Here is a 20033-nt window from a genome sequence, read left to right on the forward strand (position 1 = left end):
CACCATATTTAACAACATCAATGCTGTAAGCCTGTCGACCATACAACGCATCCTCCAATGGCACCAAGTGACGATGAAACAACTTTACAAGGTGCCATTTGAGAGAAACTCTGACAGAGTCAAGAATCTGCGAAAAACGGGGTCCTCCATCACAATGCCACACCGGCCATATGCTCACTTTTCTGGATGCAATTTACACAATGCTTGTTCCTGATCCAGATCAGGAGCCTGCTAGATTTGTGGTTATATGGGACAATGTTAGTTTTCACCGGGCTGTTCTGGTCCAAAACTGGTTTGCCACCCATCCACAATTTGTAGTTTTGTACCTACCCCCATATTCACCTTTTCTAAATCCCATTGAGGAATTATTCTCAACCTGGCGCTGGAAAGTGTATGATTGCCAACCCTATGCCCGCATGCCGCTTCCCCAGGCAATGGAGGACGCATGTGGGGACATAGAGGTTGCCTCTGTCCAAGGTTGGATACGCCATGCTAGGAGATACTTCCCTCGATGTTTGGCAAGAGAAAACTTATCTTGTGATGTGGACAAAGTATTTTGGCCAGACCCAGCCCGGAGAAGAGATGAAGCGTAGCTTAGTACTGGTGACTGCCCCCCCCCCCTACCATTTCCTGGACTGCCCCCCCGGGACCCCCCACACACAATTGTGTTCTTTACTGTATTCTAAAGAATATACTTTTGGTTTACATATGTTTATGGTTTTGTTGTATGCTACTGTATACAACAGTAATGTTTGGCCTAATAAATATTTTCTGTTTCTACATTGCATTGGTGTTTACAGTGTACTTGTTACCCCTCTCAGCAGATTACTTTCACTGTAGAACATTGTATTGAAATGTATATATAAGCCTATGAAAGACCTAAGAGCTTTAGATTTAGAACAAAAGTGTTTACATGGTATATGCAAAAATTTATTATTATGAAAGTAGTGTTTGCCATTTGACGCAAATGCTTCATTCTGACATGTGTTTATGGCATTTTGAATGCAGTGTTACATTTTGAAGGAGATGTGAGGCATTTTGGATTTTGTGTGTGCAGTTTTGGGAATTGTGTGTAGAGTTTTGAAAAAAGGCGACATAGTTTTGAAAACGTGTGTAGGCAGTTGGAAAAAACTGTAAAACACCTCAAATCACTCACTGTAACAGTGTTTTTGCATAACACTAATAGGAGTTAGCTCTAGATTAACGCTAGTGTTGAATAGAAATAACACTGTGAGTGTTAATTACCCCATAGCGATAAATTTGAGAAACACTGGCAAACGTAAAGCAGTGTTATTTTTTTAACAGTTTTTTCCAACCGCTTACACACAAAATCTTATCATGTCACACAATTTTTGAAACCTCTCACTCAAAGTGCAAAACTACACACCAAATCTCCAAAACCATAAGCTATTTCTCAGCCTTTGACTCAAGTTGTCAATTGCATAAAACACTTTTTTCAAAACGCTACACACAATTCTCTACCTAAAACACAAAAATCTAATAGGAAGTGACTTGCTTTCCTTTTCCAAACACAACCAATCAAAATGCTACACTTATTCACCAGGTCACACACACACTCCTCACATGTGCAAACACTAATTACTTAACTGATCACTAACCAATCACTGCTTTACTGTATTATAGGCCTATAAATAGGTCAAAGGTCAGATTACCTGTTTTTGAACAATGGATGCCAACAATGGACAGAGAGCAAGAGGAGTAGGAGGGAGAGGCAGGGGACAACAACGAGGACAAAGTCAAAGATGAAGAGTTGGAAGACGAGGGCAAAGAAGAGAAGGAAGGAGAGCTATCTCTGATGAGATTAGGGCAACACTTGTTGATCATGTGATCAACCACGGTTTGACCGTGAGAGAGGCTGGACTGAGAGTCCAGCCCAACTTGAGTTGATTTACAGTGGAGTCCATAATTAGAACAGGTATGCAACTATCTAATTACTATTTTAGCATTACAGTAATGTACTGTAAAATACGTCTGACTGCATAGTATTGCATAAAGTATGAAAAATTGATGCACTCACTAACTGTAAGTCGCTCTGGATAAGAGCGTCTGCTAAATGACTTAAATGTAAATGTAATGGAATGGAAAGGCAAAGACATCATGGAGGACGAGGACGCTTGTTTACAGATGTACAAGAGACTGCAATTATAAATATGGTTTTGGCCAACAATGCAATTAGGATTTGAGAGATAAGAGAGTATATCTTCAATAATGACACCATATTTAACAACATCATTGCTGTAAGCCTGTCGACCATACAACGCATCCTCCAACGGCACCAAGTGACGATGAAACAACTTTACAAGGTGCCATTTGAGAGAAACTCTGACAGAGTCAAGAATATGCGACATGACTTTGTAGAGGTACAATGTTAGTTTTCACCGGGCTGTTCTGGTCCAAAATTGGTTTGCCACCCATCCACAATTTGTAGTTTTGTACCTAACCCCATATTCACCTTTTCTAAATCCCATTGAGGAATTCTTCTCAGCCTGGCGCTGGAAAGTGTATGATCGCCAACCCTATGCCCGCATGCCACTTCTCCAGGCAATGGAGGACGCATGTGGGGACATAGAGGTTGCCTCTGTCCAAGGTTGGATACGCCATGCTAGGAGATACTTCCCTCGATGTTTGGCAAGAGAAAACGTATCTTGTGATGTGGACGAAGTATTGTGGCCAGACCCAGCCCGGAGAAGAGATGAAGCGTAGCTTAGCACTGGTGACCCCCCCTACCAATTCCTGGACTGCCCCCCCGGGACCCCACACACACAATTGTGTTCTTTACTGTATTCTAAAGAATATACTTTTGGTTTACATATGTTTATGGTTTTGTTGTATGCTACTGTATACAACAGTAATGTTTGGCCTAATAAATATTTTCTGATTCTACATTGCATTGGTGTTTACAGTGTACTTGTTACCCCTCTCAGCAGATTACTTTCACTGTAGAACATTGTATTGAAATGTAGATATAAGATTATGAAAGACCAAGAGCTTTAGATTGAGAACAACAGTGTTTACATGGTATATCCAAAAATTTGCTATTATGAAAGAAGTGTTTGCCATTTAATGCAAATGCTTCATTCTGACATGTGTTTATGGCATTTTGAATGCAGTGTTACATTTTAATATAATAAATAATATGCCATTTAGCAGACGCTTTTATCCAAAGCGACTTACAGTCATGCGTGCATACATTTTTTTTTTTTGTGTATGGAGGATTTTTGTGGTTTTGAAGGAGACGTGAGGCATTTTGCATTTTGTGTGTGCAGTTTTGGGAATTGTGTGTAGAGTTTTGAAAAAAGGAGAACGTTTTGAAAACGTGTGTAAGCAGTTGGAAAAAACTGTAAACTACGAAGTATTACATTAACACTCAAAATGTAACACCATAATCAGAGTACTTTCTACACTCTGTAGAGTGGGACCATATTTTATCTGAAGTAGTGTTAAAATGAACTCTTTAAGTGTTGATTTATCGCTGCAACATGTACTGTGTACACAATTCATGTGGATGGTCTATTTTGAGATCAAAATGACGACTATTGCCGAAAAGCTTGAATCCCTGTGTGTGTGTTTGCTTGTGTGCGTGCTGTCTCACCTCTTCTCTGTGTTCAGCTCCAGGTCTGTGTATGAACCAGCGTATGGTGGCCTGTTGTGATTTGGGGAGACACTCCAGGAAGGTCGAGTTATTCTCCACCCCAAACATGATCCTCTCCTCCACCCTGCCTCCATGCAGAGCTGAGAACACAGAAATAAATTCATGAAGTGTTAACATGTTATATCGGGATTGGCTGAGCAACACACACGAGAGGGAAGCATATGTTGTGTTATCACTTACTGTCATCTGTGTCCCAACACTGGCTGGAAGGGTCGCCATGTTTAATGTCTTGTCTCCTTGCTCTCCTGTCAATCCAAAATGCATACATAAACCCACACACACATGCCACAGGGTCGGGGTGAAAGGTAAATAAAGGTAATAAGGTCACGTCCTGCTGTCAAGGTAATGTTTGGCTGCATACATAAATTCTTCCGTGTGAGGTGAGTTCATTGCAGTTAGCCTACAGCAAGACCAGGGGCAACATTTTACTCTTCTAAACGCTCACACAAAATGGTGCCTGTGTGTGTCCTGAGTTGCTGTTTTCCAGGGGTTTCTATTATAGGTAACAGGAGTTACTTCAGGCTGTGATTTAAGCTGCTCTGTCTGTCATGATACCCTGTTAAATCTGTCTAACATACTGAACATCCTGACAACAACCACATATGGACAACACACTGAACCCAACAACTGACAACCACAGACAGATAACACACTGAACCCAAATACAGACAGCCACATTTTGATAACACACTGAACCCAATACCCAGGTATTCAAGTGTTTTGGACAAAGACTAGAGATACCAAAGCTGCCTCTCTCTGAAAGCTATGGATGTATCTATGGATGTTTACACTGTCAACCACATACATTCTATAAATTGAGCTTGAACCTGAGCTACAGTGGCTTGGGAAAGTATTCACCCCTTTGGCATTTTTCCTATTTTGTTGCCATACAACCTGGAATTAAAATGGATTTTTTGGGGGTTTGTATCATTTGATTTACACAACATGCCTACCACTTTGAAGATGCAAAATATTTGAAACAAACAAGAAATAAGACAAAAAGAAAACTTGAGCGTGCATAATTATTCACCCCCCCAAAGTCAATACTTTGTAGAGCCACCTTTTGCAGCAATTACAGCTGCAAGTCTCTTGGGGTATGTCTCTATAAGCTTGGCACATCTAGCCACTGGGATTCTTGCCCGTTCTTCAAGGAAAAAATGCTCCAGCTCCTTCAATTTGGATGGGTTCCGCTGGTGTACAGCAATCTTCACGTCATACCACAGATTCTCAATTGGATTGAGGTCTGATCTTTGACTAGGCCATTCCAAGACATTTAAATGTTTCCCCTTAAAACACTTGAGTGTTGCTTTAGCAGTATGCTTAGGGTCATTGTCCTGCTGGAAGGTGAACCTCTGTCCCAGTCTCAAATCTCTGGAAGACTGAAACAGGTTTCCCTCAAGAATTTCCCTGTATTTAGTGCTATCCATAGTTCCTTCAATTCTGACCAGTTTCCCAGTCCCTACTGATGAAAAACATCCCAACAGCATGATGCTTCCACCACCATGCTTCACTGTGGGGATGGTGTACTCGGGGTGATGAGAGGTGTTGGGTTTGTGCCAGACATAGCGTTTTCCTTGATGGCCAAAAAGCTCAATTTTAGTCTCATCTGACCAGAGTACCTTCTTCCAGATGTTTGGGGAGTCTCCCACATGCCTTTTGGCGAACACCAAACGTGTTTGCTTATTTTTTCTTTAAGCAATGGCTTTTTTCTGGCCACTCTTCCGTAAAGCCCAGCTCTGTGGAGTGTACGGCTTAAAGTGGTCCTATGGACAGATACTCCAATCTCCGCTGTGTGGGGTGGAAAGGTAGCTTAGTGGTTAAGAGCATTGTGCCAGTAACCAAAAGGTTGCTGGTTCTAATCCCTGAGCCGACTAGGTGAAAAATCTGTCTGTGCCCTTGAGCAAGGCACTTAACCCTAGTTGCTCTGGATAAGTGTGTCTGCTAAATGACAATAAAAAATATTTGGTTTCTTTGTTGCCTCTCTGATTAATGCCCTCCTTGGCTGGTCTGTGAGTTTTGGTGGGCGGCCCTCTCTTGGCAGGTTTGTTGTGGTGTCATATTCTTTCCATTCTTTCTTTCCATCCGTGGGATGTTCAAAGTTTCGGATATTTTTTATAACCCAACCCTGATCTGTACTTCACCACAACTTTGTCCCTGACCTGTTTGGAGAGCTCCTTGTTCTTCATGGTGCTGCTTGCTTGGTGGTGTCCCTTGCTTAGTGGTGTAGCAGACTCTGGGGCCTTTCGGAACAGGTGTATATATACTGAGATCATGTGACTTTATTTAACTCATTATGTGACTTCTGAAGGTAATTGGTTGCACCAGATCTTATTTAGGGGCTTCATAGCAAAGGGGGTGAATACATATGCACGCACCACTTTTCCGATATTAATTTTTTTGAATTTTTTATTTAACCAATTTGGACAATTTTGTGTATGTCCATTACATGAAATCCAAATAAAAATCCATTTAAATTACAGGTTGTAATGCAACAAAATAGGAAAAATGCCAAGGGGGATGAATACTTTTGCAAGGCACTGTATATGCCTCCCTATATTGTTTTCTACATTTACATTTTACATTTTAGTCATTTTAGCAGACGCTCTTATCCAGAGCGACTTACAGTTAGTGAGTGCATACATTATATATATTTTTTCTTTCTCTCTTTTGCTCTCTCCCCGTCTCTCACCATCTCTCTCTATCCGCCATAGATTTAGGTAATGTGTAGAGTTTTGGGCCACTGCTATAGTCTGACTAGGCTACTTATTCTGGACACACACACACACACAAAGAGGACAACGGAGAGTAACAGTAACATTAATCATTAGCCCATCAGAGAGATTCTAATCAATGCTTCTGCCCTAAGAGAGAGAGAAAGAGGTAGGTGAATACCCCTATGGCACAGAGAAACGCTGAAGAAACAAAAGCCCACCAAAAATAAAATAGAGAAAATATCTGAACACTCTATTACAGTCCCTAGAGCCCTGAATTGGGACAAAAATAGGGCAAGGTCAGGTAAGAGATAAACTTTCTCTCTTCTTCAGGTTCATTAAATCATGCTTGTGGACGTCTTCACATTCCTGATCTGACAGTGAAAGATGAACGTGTCAGAGTAAATGACAAATATACCTCATTTCATGGATAACTAAGAGGTAATCTATTGATCCTGAGGCCTGCTATGGTTCAGATACCTTAGATGAAAGGAATAGCAATGTGGCACAGCTGTTGTATATGCTCCTGTATAGTTTATTTGTTCTTCAGGCTACAAAATGTTATATTCATATATGGGAGAATATGCATTCGCCAAAAATACATCTGAATGGATTTCTGCAAATATGTCAATACCAATTGGGAGTCATCTTACATTTGGGAAATGTACAGTCCTATTGGTCAAACAACCATGAAAAGGTAGGCTCTCTCCCTCAGTTATGCACATCAACAACAAAAAGATCAACAACTAATGCGAGCCAGAGAAAGATGAGCTAAAATCTAACGAAGGAACATTAGAGAAACCCTCTCAAATGTATTAAATTAGTTGCCCGTCAAAATTGCACTAATAGACGATGGGGAATTGTAGCCTACTCGTCCTTCTGCAGCTTGCCTGCCAACAATGCTAGCTAGCTACTTCCAGACACAAATGAGAAAACACCTTACTCTGACCATTTTACTCGCCCTAGCAGAGCTGGTCAGCTATTTACATGTTATCTAGAGCATTCTTGACTAACTATTACTTTCGTTGCCTACGTTTACTGACACTGGTCGGTCATATTCTGTGGGTGCTGCGTGTTCGTAAATTCATCAGTTAGTCTGCGCTCTGGCACAATCAAAACCTCTTATAAAGTTGAGGCAAATAGAACCTATTTGATATTGATATTATGATTGTGTGTTTGTTTCATATCTGCAAAGTAGCTAAAATGCTGTCAGTTCCACTTTAAGTGCCTTTGAACGGGGTATGGTAGTAGGTGCCAGGCGCACTGGTTTGTGTCAAGAACTGCAATGCTGCTGTGTTTTTCACACCCAACAGTTTCCCATGTGTATCAAGAATGGTCCACCACCCAAAGGATATCCAGCCAACTTGACACAACTGTGGGAAGCGTTGGAGTCAACATGGGCCAGCATCCCTGTGGAACGCTTTCGACACCTTGTAGAGTCCATGTCCCGATGAATTGAGGCTGTTCTGAGGGCAAAAGGGGGGCCGTGAAACTCAATATCAGGAAGGTGTTCTTAATGCTTTGTACACTCATTGTATGCCTGTGTGTGCGTGCGTGCTTGTGTGTGTTTCTGTATGTGTGTGTTTGTGTGTGTGTTTTGTGTGTGTGTGTGTGTGTACTCTACCTCTTGGATGCAGGGATGTATCGTGAGCAGGTGTATCCATCCCAGGCACAGTAGGGGTCTCTGGCGAGGCAGCACTCTGCACACACCTGACCATACAGGTGACACCTGCTCAGTGACACCTGGGCTAGCCCCGCCCCCGAACCCACATATAGCTGTTGCTATGGAGACAGAGATGGAGAGAACAAACAACCTCAGAGAAGGGTACAGTCCAGCACACCTGGTTCAACTAATCAACTAATCACCTTGTTATATGTTGTTGTTTACACTATTCTATGGTTCATTGTGGTAAAATATATCTGTTCTTCTGATCTCCATTTTGGAAAGTGTGTGTGTCCATATGAGTGCACATGTGTGATTTAGTACACCCACATGTCCAGCGGTATATAGCACAGTATCCTCAGGGTTCTAACCTCCAATTATTATTACTGGAAGTCAACCCTATAACTCTAAAGCTTGTTTAAATGACAAAACCTTCAACAACACATGATAGAGAGAGAGCGAGAGAGAAAGAGAGAAAGCGCGAGAGAGAGAGAGAGAGAGAGAGAGAGAGAGAGAGAGAGAGAGAGAGAGAGAGAGAGAGAGAGAGAGAGAGAGAGAGAGAGATGTTTTGTATGGATCTGTCGGGACTCGTCTGAACCAGGGATTCCAAAACAAACTCTGAACGGAAACATGGAAAACACTGGGGGATGGGCTATGATGAGATGAAAACACACACACACACACACACACACACACACACACACACACACACACACACACACAGGCTGTGGCAGATGAAGGGAGGCTGTGATTGGAGTTGAAGGGTCTGCTGACATCCCGGACCCTCAGATAACGAGGGAGGAGAGGAGAGGGGGAGGGAGGGACAAGGGAAGGATGAGAGGGGAGGAGGAGGGGGACAGAAGGGAAAGCGAGTGGGAAGGTGGCTGTGGAAGATGCAGGTAGAAGCACTGAGCCTGATATACAGGGCATTCGAAAAGTATTCAGATCCCTTCCTTTTCCACATTTTGTTAAATTATAGCCTTATTCTAAAATTGATTAAATAAAAACAAATCCTCATCAATCTACACACAATACCCCATAATGACAAAGCGAAAAGTTTTTATATTTTTTTGCTAATTTATTAAAAATAAAAAACAGAAATAACTTTTTACATAAGTATTCAGACCCTTTGATATGACACTCGAAATTGAGCTCAAGTGCTTCCTGTTTTCATTGATCATCCTTGAGTTTTTCTACAATTTGATTGGAGTCCACCTGTGGTAAATTCAATTGATGTGACATTATTTGGAAAGGCACACACCTGTCTATATAAGCTCCCACAGTTGGCAGTGCATGTCAGAGCAAAAACCAAGCAATGAGGTCAAAGGAATTGTCCGTAGAGCTCCGTAATGTCTGCAGCATTAAAGGTCCCCAAGAACACATTGGCCTCCATCATTCTCAAATTGAAGAAGTTTGGAACCACCAAAACTCTTCCTAGAGCTGGCCGCCCGGACAAACTGAGCAATCGGGGGAGAAGGGCCTTGATCAAGAAGGTGCCCAAGAACCCGATGGTCACTCTGACAGAGCTCCAGAGTTCCTCTGTGGAGATGGGAGAAACTTCCAGAAGGACAACCATCTCTACAGCACTCCACCAATCAGGCCTTTACAGTAGAGTGGCCAGACGGAAGCCACTGCTCAGTAAAAAGAACATGACAGCCTGCTTGGAGTTTGCCTAAAGGACTCTCAGACCATGAGAAACAAGATTCTCTGGTCTGATGAAACCAAAATTGAACTCTTTGGCCTGAATACCAAGCGTCATGTCTGAAGGAAACCTGGCACCATCCCTAGGGTGAAGCATGGTGGTGGCAGCATCATGCTGTGGGGATGTTTGTCAGCTGCAGGGACTGGGAGACTAGTCAGGATCGAGGGAAAGATGAACGGAGCAAAGTACAGAGAAATACTTGATGAAAACCTGCTCAGGAGAGTGCTCAGGACCTCAGACTGGGGCGAAGGTTCACATTCCAACAGGACATCGACCCTAAGCACACAGCCAAGACAATGCAGGAGTGGCTTCGAATGGGAGAAACTCCCCAAATACAGGTGTGCTAAGCTTGTAGCGTCATACCCAAGAAGCCTTGAGGCTGTAATCGCTGCCAAAGGTGCTTCAATAAATACTGAGTAAAGGGTCTGAATACTTATGTAAATGTGATGTTTCCATTTTTAATTTTTTATACATTTGCAAAAAATTATAAAAACCTGTTTTTGCTTTGTCATTATGGGGTATTGTGTGTGGACTGATTAGGAAAATAAACAATTTAATACATTTTAGAATAAGGCTGTAACGTAACAAAATGTGGAAAAAGTCAAGGGGTCTGAATACTTCCTGAATGCACTGTATATTGTAGCTATATGAGAAATGTAGGGAGGGGTGGAGATGGAAAGGAGGGATACAGAGAAGAGGGGTGTTCTTACCTGTTTAGAAGAGATCTCCATACTTAGGATGGGAGTGGGAGTCTGGAGGAGAAAGTAACCATTATATCCACTACACACACATACACACAGATTCATACTTTAATACGTAAAGCAGTTAGCTAATTAGTTCTGCTTGAGAAGAACCAAGCTCTCTTTCCTGCCACAGAGCTGACTTCATGTTAGGGAGGTCAACCAATGAGTCTGTGAATCAATGTGAGAAAAGGAACTCACTCTATCTCTGTGATTCTAGACAAACACACCAACTCTCCTCTCTGTACCCCTAGATCTACTGCTGTGTGTTTAGAATAGAAGGACATTAATATTTTACTGCTCTTTGATGAGCTGACAACCCCTTGAGAGAAACAAGTACAGTGTTTGTCTTAAAAAAGTTCACATCAGGTTCAAACAGGCCTCGGGGGAACAGAATGAACTCTCTGTGTGTGTTTGTTACCTGGAACACCTGGAGCTCCTCCAAAATCACCTCCTCAGTGGACCAGTTCTCCTGAGTGATGCTCACCACCTTCAGAACTGAACCAGCATCTGAACACACACACACACACATAAGAAACACATACATACATGGACACATGCACACAGTGGCCTTCTCTTTTGGAAACTTTCTAGTGAGAGAGTTCTACTGAAATGCGACTACTTGGCTCCAAAAAGACTATGATGTTGTAGAGCTTTGAGCATTAGAGCAAAGATAAGGGGTTCATTGACTCATACACTGAAGAAACCTATTGCAACCGAACACAGTCTCCAACATTCAAACAGCCTTCAAACACATCAATATTAGATCATAAAAAACAGAATTATGTGTGTGTTAGTGTGCGTCCGAGCATGTGTGTGGATGTGTGTGTTGGAATCTCTCACCTGTCCCCAGAAACATGATTTCATACTGTCCATCCTCAGCCATGACACGGTCCACCACTATCTGTGTCAGTGTGTAGTCGACACGTACACGTGTAAACAAGGGCCGGCCGGTCAGGGGGTAGACAGAGCGGAACATGAGGGGGTGGAAGCGGATGAAGCTTACCACCTCGTCTGAGAAGTCCTTGGTGGTTTTTATCCTGGGGTCATACGTCTTACTGGGACACTGAGGAAGGAAGATACTGTCAGTTTCTGAAAAGAGACATCAAATAATGTGTAGTTTCAGAGACTAAATGAGATGAACTGACACAATTTATCTAGAGGTATAGAAAGTTCAGTCAACAAAAAGACAGTATGGATGTCTACCTTAAAGCAAATACTGATCTAGGTACCTACTGGTAACACAGACATTTTTGGGATTCCCTGTCATTAGTTACAAGCATTTCGCTACACCCGCAATAACATCTGCTAAACACGTGTGACAAATACATTTTAATTTGATTTTTTTTCAGGTTTGCCAGTGGCCTCTGAATAACAGGTATGTGTCACCATCTGGTGGTGAGATGAGGTACTCCTCTAAATTAAGTACATTTGGAGCACACAATCCTTTAGTATATTTACATTTTAGTCATTTAGCAGACGCTCTTATCCAGAGCAACTTACAGTTAGTGAGTGCATACATTTTTCATACCGGTCTGTTCCTTTTACAATACAGTAATAAGCCATCAGTTTATGGCGCTATGCTTGTTGACTCTGGATTCTCTCTCTCTCTCTCTCTCTCTCTCTCTCTCTCTCTCTCTCTCTCTCTCTCTCTCTCTCTCTCTCTCTCTCTCTCTCTCTCTCTCTCTCTCTCTCTCACACACACGTAAAGCACACACACACACACAATCTTGTTTAACTAACCTTGTGGGGACATAAAATGAATTCCCATTCAAAATCCTATTTTCCCTAACCCCTAAACCTAACCCTAACCGTAACACTAATTCTAACCCTAACCCTAATTCTAACCTTAACCCCAAACCCCATAGAAATAGCATTTTTCCTTGTGGGGACTGACAAAATGTCCCCAGTTGGTCAAATGTTTTGTTTGTTTACTATTCTTGTGGGGCATTCTGGTCCCCACAAGTATAGTTAAACATGTCCATAGCGGGTTAGTGTTTTTCATCATGAATCTTGTTCTGGAGGCAGCTCTGCCGAGAAGTCACTAGCTGGCACAGCCACAATTAAATGTTTTTGTCATTTAGCAGACGCTCTTATCCAGGGAGACTTACAGTAGTGAGTTGATATATTTTCATTTTTACTGGTCCCCCGTGGGAATCGAACCCACAACCCTGGCGTTGCAAGTGCCATGTTCTACCAACTGAGCCACACAATGTCATAAAATCAGATTTTAAACCTAACCCTAACCTTAACCCTAATCTTAACCACGCTACTCACCCTAATGCTTAACCTTAACCTTAAATGAATTTTTACAATATAGCCAATTTTTTCTTTGCAGCTGGCCCATCTAACAGAAATCACTCAGTTCTGCCTCAAGGACAAGACTCATTCCAATAAACGTCCACCTGCACACACACACACACACACACACACACACACACACCAGTCACAGTACCTCATGCTAATCAGTTCTACAAACACTGTGGAACAGGACACATACGGCGGTGATCACCGTGACGACTTAGTGACATCATCAAAGCTGCCTCCCAGACTGACGTTTATTATTGTTCATCAAGACAGAGACTGGGTCATATATCACACAACCTCACACACACACACACACAAACACTTGCATGGTTTCACATATAAACGTTGACTTCTGTCACACACTCTCACAGACTATTAATTAATTATGCGCACAGGCACATGCAATAGATAGGTATTTATTATTGTTAATCAGGACTGTGTCATATATCAGGATTGGGTCATATTGTAAGCCATTTAAGAGGAGGGTATTTCCAAATTATCCTGAACAGAAACAATATGCAGTCAGCTTTCAGGCAGGAGGGAAATGGAGCGGGGTAGGGTTAGCAGAGATGAGCGTGTTTGTTTGTGTACCGTTCCAGGGCGAGGGTAAGGTATTCTCCCCTCATATTCTACCCAGCGATGGTCAGGTCCTTCCTTGTGAGCGTAGGGTCCGTTGAACACAGCTCGTATGTCAGCCATGCTGTACACACACACCGCCGAGCCACGGAACACAGAGCTGGGGGAGTAACACAGTACAGTGTAATAAGTATATTATAGTGGGAGAAATAAGCGGAGCGGTAGAGAGATGTCTCAGTAAGGTATGGTGTAAGGCAGTGTTTCCCGACTCCAGTCCTCCAGTACCCCCAACAGTACACATTTTTGTTGTTGCCCCGGACAAGTATACCTGATTCAACTTGTCAACTAATCATCAAGCCCTCCATGAGTTAAATCAGGTGAGTTTGTCTGGGGCTACAACAAAAATGTGTGCCCTAGAGGGTACTGGAGGACTGGAGTTGGGAAACACTGGTGTAAGGTATGGTGTACTAAGTGTAATTTTACCTGGAGGTGGTGAAGATTCCATACACTACAGGGTTCTTCTCATCTCTAGTGGGAAGCATGAATATGTCCTCTACAACACACACACACACACCGCACACAGACACAAACACAAAAGGTAAGAATGTGGCATTTAGTGCGCATGTGTTGTGTGTGTGTAAACATGGAAGCGTGTCAGGTGTGCGTGTGTGTTTGTGTCTTACGGAGCTCGTCAAAGTGTGTGTCCACTCCTTCAGGTCCAGGGATGGAACACACCAGTCTGGCTTTGAGGAAAGTCGTCCACTTATTGGTCAGACTCCTCAACCCTCCCACGTCATTCTGAAACACAACCACAACACAACCATAACACAATCATAGTCTGACACACAAATACAACTGAAATCAGGTTTAAAACCATGAAACAACCATAGTCTAGTCCAAAGACCTGACATATTAAGCATAACACAACAGCACACCTTTTTACAGACCTTGACATCTTAAACTCCTGTTTGAGACTAGTTTAAATAAACCCAGATAAAGACAGACACATGTACCTGGTTAAATGTGATTATTTAACTGGCAGAGGAATGAGGCCTGCTCATTAACGGTAATGATGACGGCAGTCAGAATAAACTGACAAAAGAGGGAGAGAGGACTGAAGAAGCAAATTACTGACAAGGAGGAGAGAATATGGTAGAGGGATTTAGTAGAACAAGAATAACAGTACGAAGGAGGAATTGAAGCCAGAAAAAAAGTAGAGAAATAAAACAAAAGAAATAGAAAGAGGAGGGAAGAATAATTGAAGGTAAACTAGCAAGCTCATTAATTATGCAGAGATTCTAATTAGCATATGTATACCCCTGACTGAGTGCTCTTCTCAATAAAAAGTGCCGTTCTCTGGGCTAGGGCAGGAGTACTCAAGTATACATCTCAAGTACAGGGCCCCTTTATCCAGCACAAGGGCCCTAGACTAACCTCCCTATTGAACTTGGCCCGAAGACTATCTTAAATAGACACACAATTATAGAAAGAGTTAGGATAATGGCTTTAGCGTTTTCTAAATGGGATTATCTTCAAATGAAGCTCTGTTATTCCACTTATCCAGGGAGGAACCCCTCTATGGTCAGCTGTAGACACAGGAAAAGGAATCCCTCTCCTGCCTCTCCTGCCTCGCCGGCCTTAAAGCTTACTCCCAAGTCATAAACACTCCAAGTGCCTGTAACTGGGAATTTGGCAATAGAGCTTGGACTTTTTATTTTGGGAAGATGTGGCGACATAACGCAGTACAGGGACAGTCTCCCTACTACCAAAAAATACCAAACCTCACATAGCTGGGAACTGAAACTGAATCTCTTCGTCCAGCAGTGGCCAGGAGCTTCCAATAGCACGTGTGGGTGCATACTTTTGTTCAAGCCAAGAAGTAAAACACCTGATTCAACTAACCAACCTGCTGTAGTCACAGAACTACACTGTAAAAAAAACTCCTGTTGATTTTACGATAACTTACCAGTTACCTGTGAGTTACTGTAAAAAAAAAAGGTACAGTATGTTACCGTAAATTCCAAATAAAATTTGGCTTAACAGTACATTACTGAAAACTTTACAGCAGCGGTCTTCAACTTTTTCTTGCCCAGGGACCCCCTCCCAGGCAAATGGCAGCACAGGGACCCCCATCATATATTAACAAAAAATAAAAAAAATCTGGTCTTGTATTAACATCAGGTGAATGATAATGGTAAGGAGAATAATCAACATTTTAAAATGAATAGATTTGGTAGATTATAATTGGAGGAAGTGTACACTCTAACATAGCCTATTATACAGAAAGGTAACTCCAAACAATTTTTTTCTAAGAGCAGCTGTTTAGCTGGTTAAACAAAGGTTAGCCATGTTTTGGCAAAAAGGATTGTTCAAGTCAAGAAAGCTTACCACTTGCTGCACTTGCCGCACTGGTAGCCTATTTGCGGGTGCTTTTTCAAAGCCTATGTCAGATACACCAGTGTAATTGGCTCCAATTAGTGTAATTCAAAATGTGTTTATTCTGTTGTTGCTAGCGATATTCATAAAAAAATTGGAATAAAATATATGTATTTTTTTACTTTTCTTTCTATTTTCGATGTTAAACCAACGTTTGGAATTTACAGTAACATACTGTACCTTTTTTATTGTAACTTACAGGTAACTGGCTGCCAATAAGTTACCATAAAAACAACAGGATTTTTTTTACAGTGTAGAATTAGATTCTATTTCTATGGCTGTAGTCTCCATCTAGCCCCCAACAAGCCTGAGTAGAGCTTATGCTGTATCGCTTCACTAATTCAGCTCCTTCAGAACTGTGAACATGGAAGGAATAAGAGCTACGGGTAGGGGCTAGGGATAGAGGTAGAACCTAAAGAATGGGTAGGGGGCTAGAGTAGGGGCAGGACCAACATGGGACTGGACCAACTCTCCTACTGTCACCCTTACAAAGAAATAGCTGTTTTCACATGTTGAGCTTCAATTTAGCTAGTGAAACCATATTTTCACATGTATTACATTTTGAGTTCACATGTTAACACCACCTTTACACGTGAGGAGAATAACATGTGAATTGCAGTTCCATATGTGAAATGTGGGGTTTCACGTTAAAAACGTTCACGTGAGTATCGGATATGCGGTTTTACTAGTGAAAAACATTCACATGTAAAAATCACATTTGCCTTTTTCACATGTAAAACAACACATGAAAATCTCACTTTCACATGCGGAATTACAAGTGTAAAAATCTAATTTGCAGTTTCATATGTGAAAAGCTTTAACGTCATTGTTTTTCAAATCTGAACTTGCAATTCTAATTTGCAGTTTCACAAATAAGAAAACTCCACATTTACACCAATGTCAGAGTGAAGGAAAAGCAGCCAACAAGTGCTCAGCATATGTGGGAACTCCTTCAAGACTGTTGGAAAAGCATTCCAGGTGAAGCTGGTTGAGAGAATGCCAAGAGTTTGCAAAGCTGTCATCAAGGCAAAGGGTGGCTATTTGAAGAACCTCAAATATAAAATATATTTTGATTTGTTTAACACTTTTTTGGTTACTACATGATTCTATATGTGTTATTTCATAGTTTTGATGTCTTCACTATTATTCTACAATGTAAACATTTTTTTAAATAAACAAAAACCCTTGAATGAAGTGTCCAAACTTTTGACAGGTAGTGTATAAGAAATTCCTGACGCTTGTAAGAAATCCCGCTATGCCCTCAGATGAACCATCAAACAGGCAATGCGTCAATACAGGACTAAGATTGAATCCTACTACACCGGCTCTGACGCTCGTCAGATGTGGCAGGGCTTGCAAACTATTACGGACTACAAAGGAAACCTAGCCGCGAGCTGCCCAGTGACGCGAGCCTACCAGACAAGCTAAATGCCTTTTATGCTCGCTTTGAGGCAAGCAACACTGAAGCATGCATGAGAACACCAGCTGTTCCGGATGACTGTGTGATCATGCTCTCCGTAGCTAATGTGAGCAAGACCTTTAAACAGGTCAACATTCACAAGGCTGCATGGCCAGACAGATTACCAGGACGTGTACTCAGAGCATGCGCGGACCTACTGGCAAGTGTCTTCACTGACATTTTCAAGCTCTCCCTGACCGAGTCTGTAATACCTACATGTTTCAAGCAGACCAAGAAAGCGAAGCTAACCTGCCTAAATGACTACCGCCCCGTAGCACTCACGTCGGTAGCCATGAAGTGCTTTGTTGACTCACATCAACCCCATCATACCGGAAACCCTAGACCAACTCCAATTTGCTTACCGCCCCAACAGATCCACAGATGACGTAATCTCAATCGCACTCCACACTGCCCTTTCCCACCTGGACAAAAGGAACACCTATTTGAGAATGCTGTTCATTGACTACAGCTCAGCGTTCAACACCATAGTGCCCACAAAGCTTATCACTAAGCTAAGGCCCCTGGACTAAACACCTCCCTCTGCAGCTGGATCCTGGACTTCCTGATGGGCCGCCCCCAGGTGGTAAGGGTAGGCAACAACACATCTGCCATGTTGATCCTCAACACTGGGGCCCCTCAGGGGTGTGTGCTTAGTCCGCTCCTGTACTCCCTGTTCACCCACGACTGCGTGGCCAAGCACGACTCCAACACCATCATTAAGTTCGCTGACTAAACAACAGTGGTAGGCCTGATCACCGACAACCATGAGACAGCCTACAGGGAGGAGGTCAGAGACCTGACAGTGTGTTGCCAGGACAACAACGTCTCCCTCAATGTGAGCAAGACAAAGGAGTTGATCGTGGACTTCAGGAAAAGGAGGGCCGAACAGGCCCCCATTAACATCTACGGGGCTGTAGTGGAGAGGGTCAAGAGTTTCAAGTTCCTTGGTGTCCACGTTACCAACAAACTATCATGGTCCAAACACACCAAGACAGTCGTGAAGAGGGCACGACAACACCTTTTTCCCCTCAGGAGACTGAAAAGATTTGGCATGGGTCCCCAGATCCTCAATAAGTTCTACAGCTCCACCATCGAGCGCATCCTGACCGGTTGCATCACTGTCTGGTATGGCAACTGCTCGGCATCTGACCGTAATGCACTACAGAGTGTAGTGCGTACGGCCCAGTACATCACTCGGTCCAAGCTTCCTGACATCCAGGACCTATATACTAGACAATGTCAGAGGAAGGCCCAAAATTTTTTCAAAGACTCCAGTCACCCAAGTCATAGACTGTTCTCTCTGCTACTGCAGGGCAAGCGGTACCGAAGCGCCAAGTCTAGGTCCAGAAGGCTCCTTAACAGCTTCTACCCCCAAGCCATAAGACTGCTGAACTTTTCATCAAATGGCCATCCGGACTATTTACGTGTTTTTTTCACGTTGTCGTTTTTATTTTAATTTTCTTGTAAGGGCATCCTTAATTCATACACCTCAACTGGGACGAGACATTAGGCTGCCCTGTCAGCCAGACACAAAGAGAGGTTGAACTATGATTTACCCTCTTTGACAGCAGTGGTCCGCTCCTCTGTCAGCAGACTACACAAAGGAATGTACCAGGATGTATCCTCCCAGGGAGGTTTAAGCATATCTGTGGGAGAAGCTAGCACTATAGTAGTGGACACAGATCTATCACTGTACATGCGCCCTGTTAGATGGCTGTCCTCCTCTTCACCCCTTCCCTGACCTCTCCCCAAACCATCCCTCACTCTTCACCTTCATTCTTTCACCCTTCTACACCTCTCCCCTCTCTCACCTTGCAGACGCGTGCTACGCGGGACAGGACACTCTTATCGCTCCTGTCGCGTGATGACTCTCGGAAGAAGAAGTAGATTTTGTCATCGTCAGGGTTGTAGGTATCGGACACAGGGTGAGCTGATATAAACCTGGCCTCTAGAGTGAGAGAGAGAGAGAGAGAGAGAGAGAGAGAGAGAGAGAGAGAGAGAGAGAGAGAGAGAGAGAGAGAGAGAGAGAGAGAGAGAGAGAGAGAGAGAGAGAGAGAGAGAGAGAGAGAGAGAGAGAGTTATAAAAGCAACATTGTTCATTTCCTGCCTGACCCTATGGACACAGCGGAGCGTCTTTTAGAAGTTAGAGTTAACACGCGCCTCAGTCTCCTCTGAGCACCCTGATTTATGAACATTAAAATACCTCCAGACAGAGCCATGGAACAGAGGAAAGGAACGAGACAGAGAGAGAGAGAAAGAAAGAAAGAAAGAAAGAAAGAGTCTGTGGCCGTGATCTGAGTGTTACGGTAACATGATATCAACCCTGGAAACTAACCGAAGCCTCTGGGGAGATTCCTTAAAATAGTCTAATGTAGGCCTGCTCACACACACTACACATAGTCACTGTTACTGTACGTTTGGTAAGATGTTCCAGAACCCCTGACACACACACATGCACACGCACGCACACACACACAGTGACAGCACGCCTCCAGAGATCTCACTCACACCCCGCCCCTGGCTCTGAAATGTGGTGACAGGAGTTGGAAACTGGTGACATCTGTTGATCCATGACAAACGTACACGAGAGTGATTCATAGAATAGATGGAGAGGAGCGTGTATCATAGAATAGTGCTTGTAGTGTGTGTATGTAGACCAGGGACCTGTGAATTGTGACATACTGTAAATCCCCTAGTAGGTACAGTATGCATGCCCTGTACAGTAGGTGTGCTGTCTTTAGTGTGGAACTCATGTAAAAGTCATAA

At 42.8% G+C, this 20033-nt stretch overlaps 1 protein-coding gene across 1 annotated transcript in view; it reads right to left on the reverse strand.

The window, feature by feature from the left end:
• The window catches only part of LOC121576581 (semaphorin-3D-like), a 67987-nt gene that overhangs the window by 13525 nt on the left and 34429 nt on the right, over window positions 1-20033 (reverse strand). The window contains exons 8-17 of the mRNA XM_041889824.1: window positions 19079-19215; window positions 14056-14170; window positions 13856-13925; window positions 13388-13532; window positions 11333-11555; window positions 10911-10999; window positions 10460-10501; window positions 8009-8166; window positions 3854-3918; window positions 3614-3753 (exon numbers count right to left, since the gene is read on the reverse strand). Of these exons, the coding sequence (XP_041745758.1) occupies window positions 3614-3753; window positions 3854-3918; window positions 8009-8166; window positions 10460-10501; window positions 10911-10999; window positions 11333-11555; window positions 13388-13532; window positions 13856-13925; window positions 14056-14170; window positions 19079-19215 (1184 nt within the window). The remainder of the gene's footprint in view (window positions 1-3613; window positions 3754-3853; window positions 3919-8008; window positions 8167-10459; window positions 10502-10910; window positions 11000-11332; window positions 11556-13387; window positions 13533-13855; window positions 13926-14055; window positions 14171-19078; window positions 19216-20033) is intronic.

The sequence above is a fragment of the Coregonus clupeaformis genome, chromosome 23, assembly GCF_020615455.1.
Source record: "Coregonus clupeaformis isolate EN_2021a chromosome 23, ASM2061545v1, whole genome shotgun sequence".
NCBI classification, from domain to species: Eukaryota; Metazoa; Chordata; class Actinopteri; order Salmoniformes; family Salmonidae; genus Coregonus; species Coregonus clupeaformis.